We start from the raw sequence: 17,677 nt of genomic DNA on the forward strand, positions 1-17,677 counted from the left end.
AATCACAATTAACTCTTCTAATATGCTGTTTTAAATTACAACTTGTAATTAGGCTCAGCTTTTGAGTTAACTTTTCTACACATTTGTATACCTGCGTCACACAGTAAATAAATTATGGTTAGGTTCTACTGTTTCGTATTATATGATTCTTAAAACAACGATAAAGCAGTTAATGACTTTAGATTGGCTGATCACGCGAGTAGGTTAAAAAATACCGGAAGGAGCATAAAGTACTAGGATTCCTTACCCGTGGTTGAAGCCGCGTGCTCAGTGATTGTTCCGCAAGTTGTTTCTTCTACACACTGTACTTAACAATAGCTCGCTTTCTTAAAAAACTTTTTCACGTGCTTCCAGTTGCGGACACAACAGTCCGAGGGAGAGAGAGAGAGAGAGAGAGAGATGGAGGGAGAGGGGAAGGAAAATCATCAGATCCTTTCACGTGCAGTGATTTTTGACAAATACATTATTGAAGCACATTGTTCTGTTATGTCCGCAACTGGAAACACATGAAACAGTTTTTCCTCACATCTTACGTACATACCGATTCACCTGACACCGTAACATTAATGGCAGTTGGTCAACTGTTTGTTAAACACAGTGACCAGTAAGTGCAATTTGAGCAAGGACATGTAAGTACACTCCTTCACCTACACGAAAAGTATGTTTGGGAAACACGAAAAACGTGCGTGGATCCCGACCTGCACTTGATCAGAGCTCAGAACAGTGTTTCGTTCGGCACTGCATCCAGCCACCCTTCATGACATTGCACGATGCCATACGGACAATCCTGTGCAAATGCTCCTGCATAAGTGGAGGTGGAAGGTAGTGGAACATCCACTGTATTCATACGACATCAGTCCGGGCTATTACGAGCTGTTCGCCATAGTGAAGGTAACTCCTCGTAGCACACGCAGCAACAGAAGAGAGGACATTGTCTGTGTCATAGGGCGGCCCATAATGAATGTGTTGACGGTGTACGGTGTCTTCCATCCGAGTGGGGGAAGTTGATCGAGGCGATTATATTGAAGGCATGTAATGCGGTGAATGTATGTCAGTGAAGTCTGGTATAAGTGATAACCGCGTGGCCACAACTTTTTATTCAACCTATGGACTTCTATTTCAGAATGTTCTGTACGCGGTCTCTTACATGGATGTGTTTCACTTTCCTAGAATTCACCAAACAAACTGAAGCCATCCATTCGCCATCCTACAACCTACCAAACGTGCTCGTTCCATTTCATGTCACTCTGCAACGTTACGCCTGGATATTTAGTCGCCGTCAATGTGTCGAGCGGAACATCGCTAATACTGTATTCGATCAATACAAGAACGTTTTCCTTACTCGTTTGTATTGCCTATTGCCTTTCCATTTTTATAGAAATCTGCCATTCATCACGCCAAATAGAAATTCAGTTTCAGCCATGCTGCGTCGTCGAACAGTCACTCAGCCACGACACTTTCCCGTATACTACAGTCTCATCAGAAAACAGTTACAGATTGCTGCTCACCATATCTGTCAAATGATTTATATGTATGGAGAAAAAGACCGTTCCTGTCACACTTCCCATGGGTCATTCTTGTCGATATCTTTGTCTCTGACAGCAACTTCTACCACCGTCTACCCTTGGGTGGTCGAAGTTAAGAGAAATTTGACTCAGTGCATGGACTATCAAAACATTTTAAGCAGTTACGCTAAAATTTATTTGTATAATTTTTTTTAATAAAGCTGGGGTTTTGGAAGAAAGTTCTTGTAGCATACACACCTACATAAATATTTCCTATATTTTTGATTCGCAATGTAATCTCGTGATATTCTATAACTTACAACGCACTGCATTCCTATACCTGTACCATCTGTGGACTGTTTCAATTTTGTATTTCTGTGTTTCACTCAGTAATAGAAATGCGAAGGCCATTCAATAAATAATGCAACACATTTTTTTCTCGCCCAGTTTCGGTGGAAAAAATTGCAGAACTGATGTGGTGCATTATGGAATATTCCCGATTCAGCCGCTATAGTTTCATGAATTTTCAATAGTTTCGGCACCATATGTAGCCTCGAAAATGGCCTGTGTAACAGAGGTGCGTTCGAAGCAGCGAGCTGCCATTGAGTTTATTTTGGCGGAAAACCAGAACATTGAAGATATTCATAGGCGCTTGCAGAATGCCTAAGGAGGCCTGGCAGTGAACGACAGCAAGGTGAGTTGTTGGGCGCGGCGTCTGTCCTCACTGCAGCAAGGTCGGGCAAACCTGACCGGACGCTCACAGCTTTGTCTCTGGTAGTACTGCAACGTGCGGACACTCTCATTCGAGGTGATGGACGGATCACAAACATCTCGCTGGACAATCGGACGTCTCTCTTGGTAGTGCTGACACACTCGTCCATCACTTGGGGTAGTGTGCCGGATGTTGCACCTCCATCAGTTTATACCAATGAAGGATGCACTCTGTGGGAAGCAGTATTTGGATGGAGGGGAGGCTACTGATGCTGCAAGACGTTGGCTCCGACGTCGACCTGTAGGGTGTTACCATGTGGACATGCAGACCCTCCCAGTAAGAAGGTGTAACGCCGTGCCATTCAACGGATATTATATTAAGAAGTAGATTTTTGTAGCGAGAAGAGCGGGGAAGAATAGGGATCATTGGAATCCTGAATAAAACAATCTACTTTCAGAAAAAAAGTATGTATTGCGTTGCGATCTAATGTTTTTCCGGCGTATTTCCAATTTGAACAGTTCTAGGGTATCCGACCGGGTAGCGTCGTAATTACTCCACAATATTTCGGCAGACGTACACGCTGCCATCTTCAGGTGGTTCCTGACGAATGCTGTGCTGTTCCTCTCGGCGCCCTATATATACTAGTCGTTACCACCTCCACCGTTCTTCTCGTGGTGTCTTTGGTGCGGCCGGCGGGTCGGCTACTGGAGGTGGTGGGGGAAGCGGCGCATGAGTCTGAACTGGAGTCTGCAGTCTCCCTGCTGCCGCCGTCGGGGGCGTTACTCAGTGAACGTCCCTCGTATCTCATATGTGTAACGACACGAGTGTGCTTTTTGCTTGAAACAATTGGACGTTGGTTGGGTGATTGGTTGATTGATTTGGGGGAGGGCACTAAACAGCGAGACCATCGGTTCCATCTGATTAGGGAAGAATGCAGAAGGAAATCGGCCGTGACCTTTGAAAAGGAACCATTCCGGCATTTGACTGAAGCGATTTAGGGAAATCACGAAAAACGGTTCAAGCCCACGTCCTTCCGAATGAGTGTGGTAACCCCTGCGCCACCTCGCTCGGTACTTGGATGTTACTTTATTATCTACAGGGTTATTACAAATGATTGAAGCGATTTCACAGCTCTACAATAACTTTATTATTTGAGAAATTTTCACAATGCTTTGCACACACATACAAAAACTCAAAAAGTTTTTTTAGGCATTCACAAATGTTCGATATGTGCCCCTTTAGTGATTCGGCAGACATCAAGCCGATAATCAAGTTCTTCCCACACTCGGCGCAGCATATCCCCATCAATGAGTTCGAAAGCATCGTTGATGCGAGCTCGCAGTTCTGGCACGTTTCTTGGTAGAGGAGGTTTAAACACTGAATCTTTCACATAACCTCACAGAAAGAAATCGCATGGGGTTAAGTCGGGAGAGCGTGGAGGCCGTGACATGAATTGCTGATCATGATCTCCACCACGACCGATCCATCGGTTTTCCAATCTCCTGTTTAAGAAATGCCGAACATCATGATGGAAGTGGGGTGGAGCACCATCCTGTTGAAAGATGAAGTCGGCGCTGTCGGTCTCCAGTTGTGGCATGAGCCAATTTTTCAGCATTTCCAGATACACGTGTCCTGTAACGTTTTTTTCGCAGAAGAAAAAGGGGCCGTAAACTTTAAACCGTGAGATTGCACAAAACACGTTAACTTTTGGTGAATTGAGAATTTGCTGCGCGAATGCGTGAGGATTTTCTACCACCCAGATTCGCACATTGTGTCTGTTCACTTCACCGTTAAGAAAAAATGTTGCTTCATCACTGAAAACAAGTTTTGCACTGAACGCATCCTCTTCCACGAGCTGTTGCAACCGCGCCGAAAATTCAAAGCGTTTGACTTTGCCATTGGGTGTCAGGGCTTGTAGCAATTGTAAACGGTAAGGCTTCTGCTTTACCCTTTTCCGTAAGATTTTCCAAACCGTCGGCTGTGGTACGTTTAGCTCCCTGCTTGCTTTATTCGTCGACTTCCGCGGGCTACCCGTGAAACTTGCCCGCACGCGTTCAACCGTTTCTTAGCTCACTGCAGGCCGACCCGTTGATTTCCCCTTACAGACGCATCCAGAAGCTTTAAACTGCGCATACCATCGCCGAATGGAGTTAGCAGTTGGTGGATCTTTGTTGAATTTCGTCCTGAAGTGTCGTTGCACTGTTATGACTGATGTCAGTGCATTTCAAGCACGACATACGCTTTCTCGGCTCCTGTCGCCATTTTGTCTCACTGCGCTCTCGAGCGCTCTGGCGGCAGAAACCTGAAGTGCGGCTTCAGCCGAACAAAAAAATGAGTTTTTCTACGTATCTGTAGTGTGTCGTGACCATATGTCAACGAATGGAGCTACAGTGAATTTATGAAATCGCTTCAATCATTTGTAATGGCCCTGTATTATAATGCACGATTTCAGCGAAATATTATGGAAACAAGTGATACAGACTTTCTGTTTCTACCACATGTCACTTTTTCGCAACAAACTGTGTACACACGGGTAGACTACGTACCTGTCGTCGTAGACGAAGCCGGCGTCCAGCGTGTTGTAGTAGGCGGCGGCGGCGAGCAGCGCGCACGCCACAGCCGTGCCGTCCATCCAGACAAGGGCGCCGCGTCACACCAGCAGACTACCTGTTGCCTCTCGCTCCCACACTTGTTGGCTGCAGACACGCCGCCAGAGGTAGCGGGGCGACAGGCGCGCTCACAGGGACGGACGACTGCCGACAAGCACACAAAATGTGATAGCACTCTTAGGAAATGCGTTGGTTGGTTAATTCAATTTTCTTAAGCAGTTTTCTATTACTATGATGGGTAATGTCCAGAGTGTCTATAAAATCCCTCTCTCATTTCTAAAATTCGTAATTTGAAAAGTGTTAGAGACAGGGTCCGCGCTTTGTTGCAAGGCGTTTAGCATATCTTATAGCTTTTTTCCTTTGTTGCAGTCAATCACTATGGCGACAGGCCAGGAGTAGGCGCCGTATATACAGGGTGGTCCATTGATAGTGGCCGGGCCAAATATCTCACGAAATAAGCATCTAACGAAAAAAACTACAAAGAACGAAACTCGTATAGCTTGAAGGGGGAAACCAGATGGCGCTATGGTTGGCCCGTTAGATGGCGCTGCCATAGCTCAAACGGATATCAACTGAATTTTTTAAAAATAGGAACCCCCATTTTTCATTACATATTCGTGTAGTATGTAAGAAATATGAATCTTTTAGTTGGACCACATTTATCGCTTTGCAATAGATGGCGCTGTAATAGTCACAAATGTATAAGTACGTGGTATCACATAACATTCCGCCAGTGCGGACGGTATTTGCTTCGTGATACATTACCCGTGTTAAAATGGACCGTTTACCAATCGCGGAAAAGGTCGATATCGTGTTGATGTATGGCTATTGTGATCAAAATGCCCAACGGGCGTGTGCTATGTATGCTGCTCGGTATCCTGGACGAGACCATCCAAGTGTCCCGACCGTTCATCGGATAGTTACGTTATTTAAGGAAACAGGAAGTGTTCAGCCACATGTGAAACGTCAACCACGACCTGCAACAAATGATGATGCCCAAGTAGGTGTTTTAGCTGCTGTAGCGGCTAATCCGCACATCAGTAGCAGACGAACTGCGCGGAATCGGGAATCTCAAAAACGTCGGTGTTGAGAATGCTACATCAACATCGATTACACCCATACAATATTTCTATGCACCAGGAATTGCATGGCGACGACTTTGAACATCGTGTACAGTTCTGCCACTGGGCACAAGAGAAATCACGGGACGATGACAGATATTTTGCACGCGCTCTGTTTAGTGACGAAGCGTCATTCACCAACAGCGATAGCGTAAACCAGCATAATATGCACTATTGGACAGCGGAAAATCCACGATGGCTGCTACAAGTGGAACTTCGGCGACCTTGGTGGGTTAATGTAAAGTGCGGCATTATGGGATTAGGGATAATTGGCCCCCATTTTATCGATGGCAATCCTAATGGTGCAATGTATGCTGATTTCCTACGGAATGTTCTACCGATGTTACTCCAAGATATTTCATTGCACGACAGAATGCCGATGTACTTCCAACATGATGGATGTCCGGCACATAGTTCGCGTGCGGCTGAACCGGTATTGAATAGCATATTTCATGACAGGTGGATTGGTCGTCGAAGCACCATACCATGGCCCGCATGTTCACCGGATTTGAGGTCTGTGGATTGCATTCTGTGGGGAAAGCTGAGGGATATTTGTTATCGTGAATTCACTGACAACGCCTGACAACATGCGTCAGCGCATTGTCAATGCATGTGCGAACATTACGGAAGGCGAACTACTCCCTGTTGAGGGGAATGTCGTTAAACGTATTGCCAAATGCACTGAGGTTGACGGACATCATTTTGAGCATTTATTGCATTAATGAGGTATTTACAGTTGTAAGTAGGCTGTTTATGTTTTCTTATTGGCAACGTTACGCAGCGCTCTGTATGAAAATCACTGGCTGTGCTGTTTTATGTTTTCTTATTGGCAACGTTACGTAGCGCTCTGTATGAAAATCACTGGCTGTGCTGTGTGCAGTCTGTGGCTAGTTTTGCATTGTTGTCTGCCATTGTAGTGTTGGGCAGCGGCAGCTGGATGTTAACAGCGCGTAGCGTTGCGCAGTTGGAGGTGAGCCGCCGGTAGTGGTGGATGTGGGGAGAGAGATGGCGGAGTTTTGAAATTTTTAAAACTGGATGTCATGAACTGCTATGTATATTATGAGTTTTCAACATTATTAAGGTAAATACATTGTTTGTTCTCCATTAAAATCTTTCATTTGCTAACTATGCCTATCAGTAGTTAGTGCCTTCAGTAGTTTGAATCTTTTATTTAGCTGGCAGTAGTGGCGTTCGCTGTATTGCAGTAGTTCGAGTAACGAAGATTTTTGTGAGGTAAGTGATTTGTGAAAGGTATAGGTTAATGGTAGTCAGGGCCATTCTTTTGTAGGGATTTTTGAAAGTCAGATTGCGTTGCGCTAAAAAAATATTGTGTGTCAGGTTAAGCAGCCGCTGCCCAACACTGCAATGGCAGACAACAATGCAAAACTAGCCACAGACTGCACACAGCACAGCCAGTGATTTTCATACAGAGCGCTACGTAACGTTGCCAATAAGAAAACATAAAACAGCACAGTCAGTGATTTTCATACAGAGCGCTACGTAACGTTGCCAATAAGAAAACATAAACAGCCTACTTACACAGTTAATCACGCTGTAACAGCATGCGTTCTCAGAAATGATAAGTTCACAAAGGTACATGTATCACATTGGAACAACAGAAATAAAATGTTCAAACGCAACTACGTTCTGTATTTTAATATAAAAAAACCTACCTGTTACCAACTGTTCGTCTAAAATTGTAAGCCATACGTTTGTGCCTATTACAGCACCATCTATCACAAAGCGAAAAAAGTGGTAAAGTGGTCCAACTAAAGCATTCATATATCTTTACACACTACACGAATATGTAATAAAGAACTGGGGTTCCTATTTAAAAAAAACGGAGCTGATATCCGTTTGACCTATGGCAGCGGCATCTAGCGGGCCAACCATAGCGCCATCTGGTTACCCCTTCAAGCTAGACAAGTTTCGTTCTTTGTAGTTTTTTTCGTTTGACGCTTTGGCCTGGTCACGATCAATTTACCACCCTGTATATGCACTTTAGAGCGCGTTTTATCAGATTTTTTAATGTATTTACGCTTCTCATCATCCCTGAAAGTTTGTAACGTCATCACGGAATCACCGTATACAAGCGGTTATCCCTTTTGGGACCTAAGTTCACATGGTCCAAGCATTACAAACCGAACGATTGTCCTGTGCAGTATGCATTGGCGTATTCCTAGTTGGCCTCCATAGATGCTGACACTGACTACCTGAAAAAGTATATGATTTCAAATAATGCAATTTTCCAAGTTGTGGGACCGTGTGAATAGCCACAACATTGGCATTTGAAGGTCCGAAAATCCACACAACACACGTGAGCACATCCATGATTGTCCGAATATTAGTTTTTGGTTTGGCTTAGAACGCGATAGGGTCTTTAGACCCATATTTCTTCGTAGTGGAAACCATAACGGTAAATGTATACCTGGACGTGCTCGAACAGTTCCCGCTAGCACAGACCGAAGAGCTGCAGCCGTCCATTGTCTTCCAGCATCATCCTGTTCCATGATATTGAAATTGTAGGAGATGCGGAATGACAGTTTCAAGAGAGGTGGATGGGTCGTGACAGTTCCATCTGATGTCACACACTGTCACGCCATTAGACATCTTTTTGTGAGGTTACGCCAAGGTCAGTTCGTACATGACATCAATCAACTATCCTTCGTGCCCGAATCAATGAAGCAGTTAGAATTGTTGATCCAGCAATACTGACCGTACATGAGCAGTACTCGAATATCCGCCTTGATGTTCTACGAGCTACGAGTGGGGCACACCCTGACATTCGGGCATACAAGGAACAAAAAGTGAGATCTGCGGTAGATTTCACAGCAAATCACGATGCTCCATCTCCTATAGTCTCCAAGTTATGAGTTATCGATTTGGTAGTGGACTTTATGGACAGAGAGTACAATATGTAAAAGAATCTAGAGGGAATAACAAGAATTCCAAAAAATATTAAGAAATAAATACTCGAAATGAACAAGGGCACAGTATCCTTCAGCCCAGTTCTTCAGTTTGCACAATGAGGAAGGAATAGCATAAATAATAGACTGTTTCAGGATAGATTAAAATTCAGCGTAAAAATTCGGTGATGACTTCCTATCGTCAGTGAAACTGAGGATTAATTGCAACAACTGTTGAATGGAATTAACAGTATAATGAACACACACTTTGGATTGGGAGTGAACTGAAGAAATACTTCAGTAATAAACAATAGCAGAAATAAAATTACTGACAAACTTACAAAAATTGGGGACAACGAAGTAGACGACGTGAAATATCTCCCCCACTTTGAAAGTAAAATAACACATGAGGAATGAGGCAATGAGGACATAACAAGTGGACAAGTGGAGCAAAGAGTACATTCCTCGTGAAAAGAAATTTCGGCACTGCGGAAGAAATTTCGTAGAATGTGCGGGCGTTCGGATCACGGGGGAACCAAGCCCATTTTTGGTCATTTTGGACTTATTTCGCTTTTCGTTTTATTTACGAGGCTGCTTTCAGAGCATAAAAGATTCATCTGCAGATATTATAAATAACTGATCTAGGATTGGCAACACTGTTGAGTCGGCCGCTGTGACCTAGCGATTCTACGCGCTTCAGTCCGAAGCCACGCTGCTGTTACGGTCGCAAGTTCGAATCCTGCCTCGGGCGTGGATGTGTGTGATGTCCTTAGGTTAGTTACGTTTAAGAAGTTCTAAGTCCAGGGGACTGATGATCTCAGATGTTAAGTTCCATAGTGCTCAGAGCCAACACTGTTGAGCTTGGAAGGAAGCAGTCTTTTGTCTAGAGTACGATGAAATATTTCCAGAGTCACTGTTTGCATGCTTTGTTTCATTGGTATGTGAGCTCTAATTAAAGCGGACTGGTGATTATGAGTGATTCGTCTGAAGATATGGAAGATAAAGCCTCTGAGTATCTCAGGTTATCTAATAATTACTTTTCGAAAGTTTGACAAGTGGAAATTAAACAACGATTTAAAAGTATGGGCTGTTGCGTTTAAATGCAATATAACAATATTTTACGGTACTGTCGTAGTCTTTGTATGTCGTATTTGCACAATTTGCATCCAATATAGCAGAGGACGCAACTGCTGAGGGAGATGGTATTTCTGCAGCAGCTGAAAATAATGTTGCGGCTAAAAGCCTCCCTGCTTTACTACGCTTTCTGCAATCACTTTAAAAAAATGAGAGAGAAAACATATTTCGCTGCTTTTGAAAACTTAATGATCACAGTCGGCAAAATGTGTATCTTCAGGGACTTGTCCAGTCAGGTCCGATTATGAGGTGTCGGACAAGAGTTGGTTCCGCAAATCCTAAAGGCATCAGATACAAATATTTTTTAAGGACTGGAGCCAGATCTATAAGGGTGTGTAATCTCCACATGTAATAAAATAATCTTATATTCAGGCTAATGTACCAGCCAAAAAATGACATTGTCTCTCATGAAGTTATCTCAAGATGCGAATGTGAAGCCTCAGCCACTTATTACGAATTCTTGTTATCAGGACATTTTTACTTACCTAATGATAGTGATTTTGGTTTAGTGGAGAAAGCGAAAGTAAGTGGGAAAAATTTCGCACACGTACACACTAAATTATTGGACGGGCATCGTTGGAGAAGCAAAGTAAAGATTCCTGATATTTGACGTCAATGAAATGAAATTCTCAGACTTACTATTCTTTACAAAGTTGGAAATTTCAGTGACGAAGAGGAAAAAATGGTTGATGGTTGCGGCATCAACTGGCTGATCATGAGGTGGTTATATTATAAAACAGAATCTCCTTTTACCCTAAGATTTAAGCGAACTCTGAACTGTAATGTACAATCTGTTCTCTTCTTGTCTGATTATCATCTGAACCGTTTATCGTCTTTCGTTAGATTCTGGACAAGGTTGCTCTTCAGTAAAACACTTCCACCAAAAACCTAACATTCAAATTTGTATTCTGTGTTAACAAATTTATCTTGTTTATACTTTACATTGCTATTGCCGATCCACATTTTGGGTCTTTTCTACCTCTGCTATCATCAATTACTTCCTTGTTCAAATGACAGAACTTAATGGTTCAAATGGCTCTGAGCACTATGGGACTTAACCGCTGTGGTCATCAGTCCCCTAGAACTTAGAACTACTTAAACCTGACTAACCTAAGGACATCACACACATCCATGCCCGAGGCAGGATTCGAACCTGCGACCGTAGCAGTCGCACGGTTCCGGACTGCGCGCCTAGAACCGCGAGACCACTGCGGCCGGCGACAGAACTTATCTATAACTTGTATTGTCCAACTTCCCAAGCTCAGTCGCTCAAGATCGCTTCATTAAATTCAACTACATGCCATCACCCTTGCTTTGCTAATCTTAGCCTGTGGCCGGGCCCTTGATACGGAGCGTTGATAAAACAAAATTAAAATTTTGACTTCAAATGGAAGTGGTGGTGCTGAGGGTGATTTTCGTTCTGTTCCCACACACAATTCTGCCCTGGATGCGCGAAAGAACTGTTAACACAGAGGAGGGTGGGGGGGGGGGGCAGGGAGGTGAGGAGCGATTATTCAGAGGAGACACCCTCTTTTCTGTCCATTTTCCGCGTCTGACCATACAGATCCCTTCGCACAACCAAAAGTGTGCCAGACCTGTACTGTACAAGAGACAAGCCTCGGTCCAGAGACTCCATTCATGACAAAGAAAATAACTAATATCTCCTGAAGCTCAAGTCGTACCTTAGACATAATAGGCATTGAACATTTAGAGAATTTCGTAGAAAAATAGATAATGACGGTTCTAATGAGCAATTTTTTAACACATATTATATGAAAACTCATCTATTAAGAATTGCAGATTCAAAACTTATAGCAGTCACAATAATTAATAAATGATGTACATACATTAAAAACGTTATTATATCTCTGGTTTTGTAGCTTCTTAATCGGCGTTACGAACTATAGTCGTTATTGCTTACGTCCTGAATTCTCTTTACAACTGATTTATTTGTTTGCCGACTGATACTGAGCTGCACTTCCAAAACATGTTACTTGATTCACTGAATTTCATTGTAACTGTATTACACGCACTCCAAGACGAGAAACCTCTCTTCGTCCGCTTTCCTATGGCATGTGTGTAGAATAGGATGACTGTATAACTTTGTGCAGTAGTAACGCTTACATTTTGCAGTTATAACATCTATGTCACTTTTCTTCTCATTCATTTAGAACCTGCTGCATAACAATCAGAAATACATGATGTTAGCCTAAGTGCAGATATTTCTATTGGTGACTGAGAACAGTGTACCAAACAACATTATGTCAGTATTCACTTCATTTGGAGACTAATAGTTATAGCTATTTGGAGTAATACGTTTTTAGTTTGGGTTGTACGTGCAAGCTCACGTGGCGAGAGTAAACCATTAATGCTTATTTTCCCCTGGGCAGCATGTCATTCGTTGAAACCTCTATGCGTGGACGCAAAATAGTTAGTCTATACTGATAGGCGTAGTCTACCTAATGGTGCAGCTACGAGCGTACAGAAAACATCAGTGAATAAAGTATGTGACGCGTTTGCGGGAAGACAATTAGATACAGAGAAACAACAGTTAACACATTGAAGTTCATATGTACTAAAGCACCACTGGTCGCGTTATCTGCATTTATACCCCTAAACGAAACTCAGGCCGAACATGACATGAGGGCCCAGCGGTACTGATCGACCACCGTGTGATCCTCAGCCCATAGGCGCCACTGGTGTGGTCAGCACACCACTCTTCCAGCCGTATATCAGTTTACGAGACCGGAGCCACTACTTCTCAATCAAGTAGCTCCTCAGTTTGCCAACAGCACTCGGCAGACCGGATGGTGACCCATGCAAGGCGCTATCCCAGGCCAAAAGCTCTTAACTTCGGTGATCTGACGGGAACAGGTGTTACCACTGCGGGAAAGCCGTTGGCCATTTATAGCCCTAGCATCCTTTATACACAGGAAGCCATCTGCGACTGCCTCAGAGCTGAGGCGATTTCTTCACTTTTTTTTGTTTCCTTCGCTTTGCGTTCTGTTTAATCTTTCTAAATTATTCTCTTATGTCTAAAGATAATAGTTAAATGGTAGAGATTAATCTTTTGCTGACACAAAACATCTCAAGCAGCTACTTGTTCACTTGTTGATCACATAACCATTTTTTTTCTCTTGAAACGTAATAAAAATACGTCTTATAATGGCAAACTGAGACGGTTGCTGCAGAATTTGCCATCCATTTCACCTAGTTTGGTTTCCCCAAAAATTTAACCCTTCGGCGATACAAAATGCACTTCTCTAATTTTGGGAGGTAATAATTTTGATCGCGTGAATAGACCAGAACATGGAAGAACAGGATGTGACGACCAGCAGCCGCAGTAAGCAGATTTATTCAAGTTAATTGACTGTCGTGTTTTTTCCGACCCGCGCGTGTTAACACGACCACTTCCGGATGGGGAGATACGCCGGTCCTGGATCGATTCCGCTTGGGGGATTAATGACGACGGCCATCCAGGATGTGGTTTCTTGGCAGGTTCTCACGTCTTACTAGGTGAATACTGGGCTGATCGAATATTCCGCCTCAGAAATACGCTACTTTCTCATGCTTGCACTCAGAATTTAGTCTATATACCGACAGGATGGCTACATTGCTTCTGTGCTGGGGGTTTGATGACCTTAGCTATTTGGTGTCCTTAAATCCTCAATGAAAATCGGAATCTGTTTCCAATGTCAATCTCCCTTTCGATTAGCTGGGACATCATGTTGATATGTGCTCCGTACTGCTGAAGAATGAAATTTTCCTAATGTTGTCGCAGTTAAGGAAAATCAAACTCTGTAAATGTGACCAGCGAGTTAGCTGCGTTAGGACAACTGATACCGGCAACCTAAAACTCGCACCAAGGTGAACTTTCAATTTCGATGCTTAACTTGAACACCTCCGGATGTTTCTGTCTTCATTAATAAGACACTTTGGTATTGTGAAAGCGGATTAATTTCTTTGAAAAATACAGTTGTGAACAGGCCATATAATTAACATTTTACACTCTACGATAAAACACCACACCTTGATGGAATTACCCGAATGGGACGGAGATCGGTAGACGTGATGAACATGTACAGAGAAACGAATGATGAGAACTTCAGAATATTGGTTGGTTTATTCGGCAAAAAGAGCTCCACATATAGAGTAAGTCAATAATGCGTTGGTTCACATCTGGCCCTTATGCAAGGAGTTATTCGACTTGACATTGATTGATAGTGTTGTTGTATGTCCTCCTGAGAGATATCGTGCTGAAGTCTATCCAATTGCGGCGTCAGGTTGTCAAAATCCCGAGCTGGTTGGAGGGTCCTACCCACAGTGCTCCAAACGTTCTCAATAGAAGAGAGATCCGGCGATCCTGCTGCCAAGAAAGGGTTTGGCAAGCACGAAGGCAAATAGCAGAAACTCTCGCCGTGAGACGGCGGACATTATCTTGCTGAAATGTAAGCCGAGGGTAGCTTACCATGAAGGGCAACAAAACTGGGGATGGGGGAAGGGGCTTAGAATATCGTCGACATACCGCTGTGATGCAAGCGTGACGCGGATGACAACCAGACGGTTTCTGCTATGAAAAGGAGATGGCACTCCAGACCACCAAGGCCGACACTGGGGTTGGTATCCCACCACTGTCCGGGACGTCTCCAGACACTGACTGGAGTATTATTGTCTTCAGTGATGAGACCTTCTTCGAACTGAGCCCCAGTGCCGAGCAGAATAACTGCTTTGATAAGGGCCAAAAGTAGAGCAAGGTGTTATTGACTTGTTTTGTCAATCTCTTTCTCTTCAACTAATTATCAATTTCTTCTGAAATAGTAATCTTTGTTTGTTTGTATACATCACGTCTACCGATTTCCGTCCCATTCGGATAATGCCTTCGTGGTGCATTGCTTTATTTTTTTATTTTATTTTTTTGTCTCAGATTGTATCTCCAATTCGTGGGTGATTCAAAACGATTCATTACTTTGTAAATGAAATAAAACAGTGTTTTCTAGCGTCCCTTTAACACGCACGGCTATCCGGGAGGGTAAATGGCGCACGAACGGAGCTTGTTGCAATTAGTCTATCTGATTCAAATTTAGCACACATAACTGCATTAGTTTCAAACAACAAATACAACAACAATTAGTTAGCTATTCAACGTGCATAAAGCGTAACAACAGCTTAATAAAATGTAATCCACAAGTATGACAGCTAGATGTAGGATTTTAAAAACGCGTTGCAAGAAGTTACATATATGTGTGTCATTTGTTCGAGCACAAGTATGTTGCACTTAAGGCTGAATATGCAGGGAAGACCATCCCCAAGATTCAAGACCGTAAATCTATGATTATACCACTCAATACATTTCTTGCCTAATTTTGGAATTTTGTGACCTATTCAACACCGTGCTATGAAAGGATGCACTATAAGTATAAAAAAAATTTCATACAAGAAATCAAATGAGATAGGTGTGCATTATTTGTATTAGCACAGTTACTGCTCCTTTGCACAGGACGGCGAGTAGGTTGTGGCTGGAATAGAAGAGATAATGCAGCTAGGGGCCACTGAAAGCTATACTTCTATAAGACCTGAGATGGCAAGCAATGTGGAAAAGTGATCTTAATTTGCAGTATAACATTGATTTGTCCGGATCGCAAGTAATAAAATAATGTGATCGTTTTCGGTTTTGCTAGCAATCATCTTTAGACCGTAAAATATCCTTACAGGCTCTAACACATCATATGTCGTACAGATATTAAATTTAATCACTCAATACTTGACTGTACAACATGTGACTTGTTACACTCTGTAACGACATTTAATGACCCTAAGATGGTTGTTAACACAATAAAAACCGGTTATATCATTTTATAACTCGCTATCTACACAAATAATATTATCAATTAAAAGAAAATGTCTGCGTTTATTGTAGTTTAGGATTTATAAAAGAATCCGTCAATAAGTATGTAGTTATACCATATACCAGCTGCGTGTGTGACAGGGGTGTGTGGCCGAAAATACTTTACAACAGTGGCAATGATATTATAGGGTGAATGCGGAGCTATAAAGGGAGTTGAGGCAGATTGAAAATATTAGATAGGCAGAGGCAGACGGATTTTCTGAGATACTAACTACAAGAGAGCGTAACTCATAAACATCGTTGCTGGCAGACGAAGGAAACCACCACACGGCCTCTCTACCATGTTTCTTCACTGGTTATTCAAATAATCTTGAGCTATGCTGCGTTAGTTAGCCGGCCGCGGTGGCCATGCGGTTCTGGCGCTGCAGTCCGGAACCGCGGGACTGCTACGGTCGCAGGTTCGAATCCTGCCTCGGGCATGGGTGTGTGTGATGTCCTTAGGTTAGTTAGGTTTAAGTAGTTCTAAGTTCTAGGGGACTTATGACCTAAGATGTAGAGTCCCATAGTGCTCAGAGCCATTTGAACCATTTTTTTTTTTATGCTGCGTTAGTATCGGCTCTGTATCGTCCTTGGTCTTTGGTCCATTGATTTAGCAGACACATAGTGACACCAGTAGCTTGCTAGAACGACTCTTTACTGGAATTAAAATACGAACGAGATGAATAAACAATACAAATTATTAACTTGCAAGAGTCGAAGATGCGACTGAAAACTGGGGTTTACAGATTTTTGCTAACATCGTCTGGACTTCTGCAACCTTGAACATCTACGAGTACAATCTCCTTCGAATCCAGGAACGCTATGAAGTCCATTTCGCTTCAAGCTTCTGTTCAGAATCCCAAATGTGACCTCTTCGCCAGTTTACTAAAGTCACTTCTTTCCGCTGCTGATCGCTGTCTGGCAGCAGTGCAGCTACCGGTAGGGTCTTCCATGCAGGTCAGGCCTCTTGCAGAGGATCCAGACAAAAAGTGTCTCACAGCGTCTCATCTTTACCTTTATCCAATCCTGAGTTTTCCTTTTGTTGAAGTGGTAGCGTAAGGTAGGGAGCCGTAGGGTGGGGAGCCTTAGAAAAGGCAACCTCTTTAGAGGAGTAAACCCTAAGGAGAACACCCAGTCCTACAGGTTTGGGGGTTCTTCGGGGGCTGGCATCCCAACAGGTTTTGCTACATTTCCCAAAAAAATAAAAAAAACTTTGTGGGTCAAAAGGAAGTGACTCTTGTTAAGAGTAATGGCTCTGATTCGTGGAACATGGAATGTCCAGGGGTTAGTAGAAAAAATTCAGAATATAGTTAAAGAAATGGAAGTACTGAAAATGGATACTCCGGTAACGAAATAAACGAGAATGAAAAGATCTGGAAAAGAACTAATTTGAGAGTACAGAATGAGATTTTCAATCTGCAGTGGAGTGTGCGCTGATATGAAACGTCCTGCCAGATTAAAACTGTGTGCCGGACCGAGACTCGAACTCGGGACCTTTGCCTTTCGCAGGTAAGTTCTCTGCGAGACGAGGTACTGGCAGAAATGAAGCTGTGAGGACGGGTCGTGAGTCGTTCTTGGGTAGCTCAGAGGGTAGAGCACTTGCTCGCGAAAGGCAGACGTGTCGAGTTCGAATCTCGATCTGGCACACAGATTTAATCTGGCAGGAAGTTTCAATTGGAGAATATATTCTATTTTGAAGTGGGGTGAAAAAAAGAGTAAAATCATGAGTAACAGTTCTTACAAAAGGAAAATGGAGATAAGGAATAATTAATTGGAAAGAAGTGATTGAAAGGATAATCAGTGTAA

At 43.0% G+C, this 17,677-nt stretch overlaps 1 protein-coding gene across 1 annotated transcript in view; it reads right to left on the bottom strand.

Moving 5' to 3' along the window:
* LOC126204268 (protein O-mannosyl-transferase TMTC2-like) overlaps positions 1–17,677 on the bottom strand; it is a 176,885-nt gene that overhangs the window by 129,893 nt on the left and 29,315 nt on the right. The window contains exon 2 of the mRNA XM_049938657.1: positions 4,764–4,970. Coding sequence (XP_049794614.1) covers positions 4,764–4,849 — 86 coding nt within the window. The 5' untranslated portion in view covers positions 4,850–4,970. The remainder of the gene's footprint in view (positions 1–4,763; positions 4,971–17,677) is intronic.

This window comes from Schistocerca nitens, chromosome 9, assembly GCF_023898315.1.
Source record: "Schistocerca nitens isolate TAMUIC-IGC-003100 chromosome 9, iqSchNite1.1, whole genome shotgun sequence".
Taxonomy (NCBI): Eukaryota; Metazoa; Arthropoda; class Insecta; order Orthoptera; family Acrididae; genus Schistocerca; species Schistocerca nitens.